This window comes from Parathielavia appendiculata (genome assembly GCF_033297405.1).
Source record: "Parathielavia appendiculata strain CBS 731.68 unplaced genomic scaffold N657scaffold_13, whole genome shotgun sequence".
Lineage (NCBI taxonomy): Eukaryota > Fungi > Ascomycota > Sordariomycetes > Sordariales > Chaetomiaceae > Parathielavia > Parathielavia appendiculata.
This window is the reverse complement of record NW_026944232.1, coordinates 393,650-401,238: the sequence shown is the minus strand read 5'-3', so window position 1 is coordinate 401,238 and position 7,589 is coordinate 393,650. Positions and strand designations below refer to the sequence as shown.

General features: G+C 55.5%; 3 protein-coding genes across 3 annotated transcripts; 1 reads left to right on the top strand and 2 right to left on the bottom strand.

Annotated features, from left to right (window-relative positions):
* Nucleotides 1-2,019: 2,019 nt before the first annotated feature.
* Nucleotides 2,020-2,265, top strand: N657DRAFT_578528 (uncharacterized protein; the record flags this gene model as incomplete). Its single annotated transcript, XM_062789323.1, has 1 exon — nucleotides 2,020-2,265. The coding sequence occupies one exon, from the start codon at nucleotides 2,020-2,022 to the stop codon at nucleotides 2,263-2,265; it is 246 nt and encodes an 81-aa protein (XP_062644850.1).
* Nucleotides 2,266-4,492: 2,227 nt separating this feature from the next.
* On the bottom strand, nucleotides 4,493-4,939 carry N657DRAFT_601857 (cytochrome b5; the record flags this gene model as incomplete). Its single annotated transcript, XM_062790112.1, has 2 exons — nucleotides 4,801-4,939; nucleotides 4,493-4,650 (listed from the first exon to the last, which is right to left on the bottom strand). Exons 1-2 carry the CDS (start codon nucleotides 4,892-4,894, stop codon nucleotides 4,493-4,495), a joined length of 252 nt encoding a protein of 83 aa, XP_062644849.1. The 5' UTR covers nucleotides 4,895-4,939.
* Nucleotides 4,940-5,196: 257 nt separating this feature from the next.
* On the bottom strand, nucleotides 5,197-6,856 carry N657DRAFT_648452 (PLC-like phosphodiesterase). Its single transcript, XM_062793516.1, has one exon. The coding sequence runs from the start codon at nucleotides 6,778-6,780 to the stop codon at nucleotides 5,428-5,430; it is 1,353 nt and encodes a 450-aa protein (XP_062644848.1). The 5' UTR covers nucleotides 6,781-6,856; the 3' UTR covers nucleotides 5,197-5,427.
* Between the last annotated feature and the right edge of the window lie 733 nt (nucleotides 6,857-7,589).

Here is a 7,589-nt window from a genome sequence, read left to right as displayed (position 1 = left end):
TAATAATAATAATAATAATAATAATAATAATAATAATATAACTATAAGAGAAGACTTTAAATTTTAGTAGAAACTACTAGTAAACTACAGTTCCTATTTATAGAGCGGTCAATGATCGTAGAGCGAGTCAACATATCTGTTGGAAAGCCAACAGCCACGGATTGACCGCACCGTGGTAATTGGGTACCAAAAGGATGGGCAACCACTCAATTGATGATGATGTTCCTGTCTGCGTTCTTCCAGAAGTTCCCTGCCTGTTCCTGATCCTGAGAATCCTGGTGCCAAGCCATTAGTCACCCCTGAACTGCCCTCTTTGACCACCTGCCAAATCCAACAGTACCCGACAGGCTCCCTTGGCGAGGCAGTCGGGTGGTGTTTTCGAAACCCAGACGAGTATCCCATCTACTGAGGCGAGCTGCGCTGTGGGGCTAAAGCTGAGCCAAGTGGAGCAGCCACATTTTGCATCAATCGCTCTTTTACCCCATAGACCCCAGACGGAAGGCGTGGATCGGGGGTCCTTGACCTGAATGGGCAAGCACGAGCCTGCCCCACGGGGGAACTTAAGAACTGAAGAATTTTTTTCGGGCGTCCCAATCCCGATCGTTGCATGCGGGCCTGCGTGTTTGATGCCAACCACTGGAATCGCGTCAACGGGACACGACCTCCCCTACCTTTACCGCCTGTTGCTCAGAACCAACAAAACGCCAGCAATGTTGCGCCGCCGTCGCCTGTTGAGGCTGGAAAAAAGCAGCTTACGGCATGGCTTTTTGGTTGACCCCGTCCAAACCGACGCACCCGGCCGTGACCAGCCTGGGCAGTGAGCAGGGCACCAGTTGGCCCGGGTATGGCCAATCATTTACCTGCTGTTGTTCTGTCCCGACAGATCCATGTCCAGCTTGGCCAGATTCCTCCCACCGGTTGGAATGACAATCAGGTCGGGAATACGGCTCGGCGCCAGGGCTAACAAGCCGCCTAGCGTCGTTCCCTTTGTTCTCCGTTCATCCACCGATGTGTGCCTGTTGGAGCGCTGTTGAGGTACGCCGGGCACAACGGACAAGTGTTGCACTACCTACTGTGCAGCATCCGGCCTGGCTCCGTCCAGCGAAAACTCGGCGCAGAACAGCGCCTCCCGAGGGCTGTTTGAGGGCAGGTCACTTCCCCTGTCATGCCACATCACCGCAGAATGTTCTGGGGCCATTTCACCATCAGAATACCAACAGCTGCTGGCTCAGTGCCTTTGGTCGGAATTCATCCCCTTCTGTTTGCCTCATCATATCGGCCCCCTCCATCAGGCGGCACGTCACTTCTACCCCGTGCAGACACAAAATCGTGAGACAGACTCAGAGCCCTGCTCTGAGAAAGAGGCTACGGGGAAATGACGGGGTACATCACAGGTACTGGTACACAACCATCCCGTTTCCCCAGAATTCTACACGTGTACTGGGCCGCATCCAGGATCCCTAATCTCACACCCTTGCTCCGTATCAAACGGCCGGCTTTGGGCCAAGATTCCGGTCTGGTCTCCTCGTCGCCCTGGCTCGGCTTGCTGCCACATATAGATACAGTCGGCCACAGAAACGGTTCTGTTCTGCTTCCTGTTTCTTCTTTTACGCGACCACCACTTGGCCCGACCATCCCTCTCGCGTGCTATTACCCATCACAGACCTACCCTGTATCATCCGTTAGGCACAGCAACCGAGGACACACGCCGCGGCTCTTGATACCAGAGAATAGGACATAGCCGAGTATTAATACATATCAACCTCGGTCGCCCACCTACCCTCGGCCTCGCTTCAAATACAGCCTCCAACCGGCCCGCCACCATTGCCCACCGAACGTCAAAAGCTTGTGCTTTCTCATTTCACTCGGTTGCCCCTTCGAAGGTTGCCTGTCCTGAATCACCGCCCGGTTCTCGCCCAAAGCGTAGTCAACTTGATCCAAACCCAGGTCTCTCAACCACCACTCACCCACCCCAACCACCACACCACCCGCCGATCATCTATCTATCTACCAGCCGCCATGCCTGCCTCCCAGGTCGCCACCCCGCTCGCCGCGCCCATCCCCATCCAGGGCCAGCGCCGGAACCTAGGCCTGATTACCACCCAGGAGCTCTTTGCCAGCATCAACGCGACGCTGGCGTCTAAGACGGACCAGCTGGTGACGCCCATTCACCACATTCAGGAGCAGGACTACTCGGTTCCAGCGCCACCGCCGCCGAGCCCCGTCGGCTTCCGCGATCACTGGCCGACGTCGATGCGTCGTTGAGAGCACATGCCACTGGCCGATTGCCTGGCGCGGAATTTCCGTTTTTGTTGTTGATATTCGGTCTCATGGGCGTTACGGTGTCATTGGGGAAACGGATTGGGATCTGATTTTTCCTCGCACGGCGCGATACACAATACGACTTTCTCTTCGGCCCACTGTACAAGTACACCAACCGACTTACAAGACGTCCCGACACTCGCGATTTACGCCCTTTATTTACTTCACATCACCGTAATTCTCTCTCCGCCGCGGGGCAAACGACAACGCCTTTCACGCGAACCCCATCAGCGAGCAGCGATTTCACTTTTCTCTCATTTGTTTGGTCAGTTTTGGATTTGGAATGGAGCTGGGCAAGGTCGGGACAGGACTGGGCAGCAAGACAGAGCAAAGAGCGGGCGTACATAAAACAGTATGGTTTATCTTCCTCATCGCCACTGGTTGGGTGTGTTTTAGTAACTGCTGGGTTATGACTGGGATGTTGCTACTGGTAGCATTGATGAGGCAGAGAGGAAGATACTACGAGTAGTATGTCTGTCAAGTAATCCTCTTCCACCTGCCTTGGTTTGCTTTCTCATGTGCTTGTTGCATAACTCAGTTTATATCTTCGTCCTGTCTTCGACCACAGTACCAACTCACCCATATAGGTGCTATTGTCGATTGTCTGCATGCGGGGCCCATTGGAGCAGCATCCAGCACTTACTTATTTCCATATTTCCCACATTTCCGAGGTCTTCACGACTAGCGTTACCGGTCACCTGTCTATTTCCGTGATTGTTGTTGTGGCGCGCAAGAAAAAAACAACGATGTCGCGGAAAGTTTGAGTGACTTGGAAGTTTTATGTGCGGGGAGAGTAGTGAGACAAGAGCGAACAATGTCGTGTTCAGCTGTCGTGGTCGGTCGCTGGGAATGCAAGAGATCGGGGACCTGTCGAAATGGGAATGCAGGCGTTTCCAGTACAAAATTCGCCTGCCATCAGGTCCGGGGGATGTCGGTCTTGGGGGTCCGTGAGCTACGACAGCAGGGACTGGCTGGCTGGGAGCTGGTTCCGGTTCGGAAGCCTGTATCACAGTCGTTGTATACCTTGTGTTATACGGGGAGGCGAGAATAGCTGATTCGCCTCGGGATGAGGTGTCTTGGTTGCGGGCTTCACTCCTGAGCTTCGGGACGTTTCACTTTGTCCTGTGTCCGTCGGTGTGTGGGTTCAGTGTCTTAAGACTCCTGAGCTGGCTTGTTTATACTAAGAAAGGAGAGTCACTGCCCTGACACTACTCCCTACTCACTCGCCTGTTCGACAGAGATGAGGTGTTCAGGACCTTTCCAGGAGTAGACGGATCATGTCGCCTCCCCAGGCTGGACTCGGGTGACCACTCCTCGTGGTGGGTCGTACTGCCACCAACATGTCATACGGCATGTCGTTATCGCCAGCAGAGGTGTCGAGCTTACCCTACGTGCAGATGAATACACAGCGGCTCCGTCTCAGGCCGGCGTACAAGCACAAGGCTGTGCTCGTCGGATCCATATTCGTACAGATGTTTCGTTCGTCTGACGGCCTCACTTCAGGCCAGTGGGCAGGCTCTGCAACACAGTGTTCCATTGCTATTTAATATCGCCTGAATGATCGGGCGCAGCCCGGTGCATGAGTCCAATCCAGGCTTTCCGTGGGGGCAAAAGCTGCGATGTCGTCTTCCGGACGGGGTTTGCGGATCCTCGCCATCACGACAACGCTGCATGCGCGGGGTATGCGCTCGATGGATGCCTTGGCAGGCGTCGTTATGTGGGTAGATGGGAATTTTGTAAGGTGCTGCCCCGGGGAATCGAAGCCGAATAGTTGGGGTTCCTAGGCGCTATGCTGTGTTATGAAGGCACAGGAGCGGTGGTTGCCTTTGTCACTGCAATGTCAGCGGGATTGAACGATTGTGGTTCGCAGGCCCAGATGCGCCGTCGTACCACGCCGCATCTTCGGGTGGGGGGTCCCCGGGTGGGGATGGTGGGCGGAAGAGAGAATAGCCATATGTGTACGGAGTACAATGAACAAGGGCCCCTGAGCAGCCAACTCTTGGGTATGTCATACTGGAGAAACGTGAGTAAATCTAATGAAAATCACCATCGCTATATTCGTGGTATCAAGGCCATGTCGCGCCGTCGCAGTGTGCTCAACAAGTAGACCACCCCCAACCCTCAATCCCTTCCGTGCTCCGCTCCCAAATAACAATCCCCAATGACCATATCAAAGCTTGGCCTCTTCCTTGAGCGTGCCAACTTTTAGCTTAGGCCCGTACTTTTCGAGCACACTCTTGCTGTGGTACTTCCAGAACTGCTTGGTGGCGTCCTTGCCGGCCACGCGCTTCAGGATCTTTGCGCCGCCGGGGTGGTCGTCGACGAAGCCTGCGGTTTGCGTTGGTTAGCCACCGCCTTAAGAGTTTTACTTACTTCCGCCGAACTATCGTTTGCAGACGAAAGCCAGCGTCGGCGCCATTCATTCCAGTCACAGAGGGTGAGTTCCGTAATCCAAGGGACCGAGGTCAGGATGCATACCGGCAACGTCGTAGACCCCGTCGTCGATAATGATGTACATGGACTTGTCGTCCTTGTGCTGGGCGACCTCAGCCTTGGTGATCTGCTTGGACATGGCGGCGGTATTGAAGACAGAGCAGTCAGTGGATACGGAACAGCTAGTCGTCGGAAACGGTCTAAGGAGGTTCTCGCAAGAAATACACAGGAAAAGACCAAATAGAGCGAGGGTAAGAGTGATTGTTAATTGTCGAGCCCCCGAGTGGATAATCATGGAAGACACTCGGCTTCGGCCCCGCAGTTTGCCTTGAACCTCGGCTCAGCAGACCCGCCCCGAGAGCCGCCAAGAAGTCTGGCGCACCCCACGACCCCGGTCATTCCCCGGATTTTGCTCATATCAGGGGTAACATGACCATTCGTTGTTGAGAAAGGTAACGAGTTCAGGCTTTGCTCAGTTTTACTCTCCATGATATCAAACGGAAGAATCATTGCCATTGCCGTCTTCGATGGTCCCGGGATACCTCTACCAGGGGTACTGTCAGCTATCCCGTAGCACCCAGAATCATGCCGTCTATACTCTTAATACCCACCCCAACGCCATGCAATGCCAGAGACAAAACAGAGGAAAAGAAAACTCGGCCAGGGAATCGTCTAAACCACCATCCATATCATCCAAGCCAATCCTATCCACACAAACGACCTTATCACCTCGAGCCTGACCCCCGCGCTCGATGCCAGCCCGCAGCATGGCCTCCTCTCGAACGAGACGTTATTCATCCTCGCCGCCACCTCAAACACACTCCCCGGGTAATTCCCAAAGTTATAATAGTCCACGTTGAGGACATTCGGCGCCCTGCCCCAGTCCGACCGGCAGTTATTCGCCGCCAGGCCCAAGCTCCCCTGGCCCTCGACCGCGTTCGTAACATTCAGCTGGCTGACGGCCGGCACGAGTATCGTGGACCCGAGCAGCGACACCTCGGCATTGAGGTTATGATTCATCAGATACAGCCTCCTCCTCGCATCCTCGGCGCTCAGCCCGGGCGGCCGCTGCACGGTGCACGGAAACGCCGCATCCACGGGGTCGAACGGCGTCTCCCACATGTGCGTGAACTCGTCCAGCAGCCAGGGGTACGCCGTCTGGTTAGCCATGTAGTCTAGGAACATGACGACCCGCTGGCCTGACAAGATCAGCTGGCCGAGCGTGGGCCAGTCGTCGAGCCCCATCGGCACCACGGCCGGCGTGTACACGTACTGCGTGATGCCGCTCGCCTCGATCGCGCCGACGTACTTGTCGGGGCTGGAGTAGTTGCCGTTGCCCAGCAGGATCGTCACCACGTCGTACGGGTGCGCCGCAACCCAGTCCTTGACCTGGGACAGCCAGTCCGTGATGGGCCCCGCGTCGAGCAGATCGCACGAAGTGTGGCAGAAGTGCGGCGGGGTCGACGCCGTTGCGTTGGTCGGCCACTGCATCTGTGCCTGGAGGAAGCGCACGCCGTCGTTGAGCTGGTCGAGCACGGGAAACTGTTGGTTGGCGGCCGCGCTGCCGGCGCGCACGAAGGGGCTGTTGTGGCAGCCTACTTGGGTGATGTTGCTGTACTTGCGCGCGCAGAGTTCCGGGTAGTTGTTGCAGGGGCGAGTGTTGGTTGGCTGGGCCGGCGCAGTTGCGGAGGTGAAAGTTGAGGTGCCATTGGTGTCGTAGGTTGTGGTGGAAGAGGTGACGGAGCCGGTGAGGTAGGTTACCGTGTTGGTTTGGGATGTGTCGGTGATGTTTGCTGTGAGCGTGCCCAGGTCGGTCGGCAGGCTGGTTGTTGCGAGGGTGACTCGCGAGGAGGGGGTCTGGTAGGCGCCGGTTGGAAGGCTGGTGCTTGATTTCGTTGCGTCGGTTCTCGTACCCGTCAGCACTGTGATGTCGTCGGCCACCTCGACGGATTGGCAGCGGGCCGGGCTGATGCTGAGGGAGAAGGCCCAGAGCAGGCCGGCCATACACGTGAGAGACAACATCATATGGGAATGTCGGAGCGAGTCAATTTAGATGAAGGCATCGAGAGGAAAGAGTCTGACCAAGACGCGGATATGTCAATCAGTCAACATTGGGCTCACAAGACAGAATCATGCCGCTGGCTAGCCAAGCTTAAAACATGCCCCAAAGGAGCATTGTGGAGACTCTTCCCCTGTCACACTGCCGCAGCAGTGGGGCTTCCGCGCGTCTAGATCCCTGCAACGATCAGCGGTTGCTTGAGAACACGAGACAACTGGTTCCAAACCAATCCACGTCTGCTCAGTATCGCTTGCCCGGATTCCTCGAGATAAAGTCCTTTCCCCATTGATGAGTCCAGTTCTCTTCTCAACAGTGCTGACTGTGGTGCCGCTGACTGTGACTCCAGCAGATTCCTCTACCGGTTGTTCCGAGCAACGCTTGATGACGTATTTGCCAAGACATCACCCGCTGCTATTAAGATTTCTGAATTTTTTTTAGCGTGCCGTCAACGCCACTCAGTCTTTGCGTACGTGTACTTCATACGGAGGTAAATCTACCTTGAACTAACTTCTACCGGAACGGTGTGTTGTCATGAAAGGAAAACCACAAAACGGGCCATCGTCCATAAGTTGGGAGCTTCAAGTTACCGCGTGAAGGCAGAAGCGCCGGGCTGCTGACCGCCGGTTATCAAGGTTCACTGACAGCCAGTGGAGATGTCATCGCCAAACGATTTCCAAACAACAGTGGACCGACCGGCTGGATCTCTCAGCGCATCTGCATTCTGCGCAGCCCACTGCAGTGCTTGCTTGGCATGCCCCCCCTGCACACGGACATC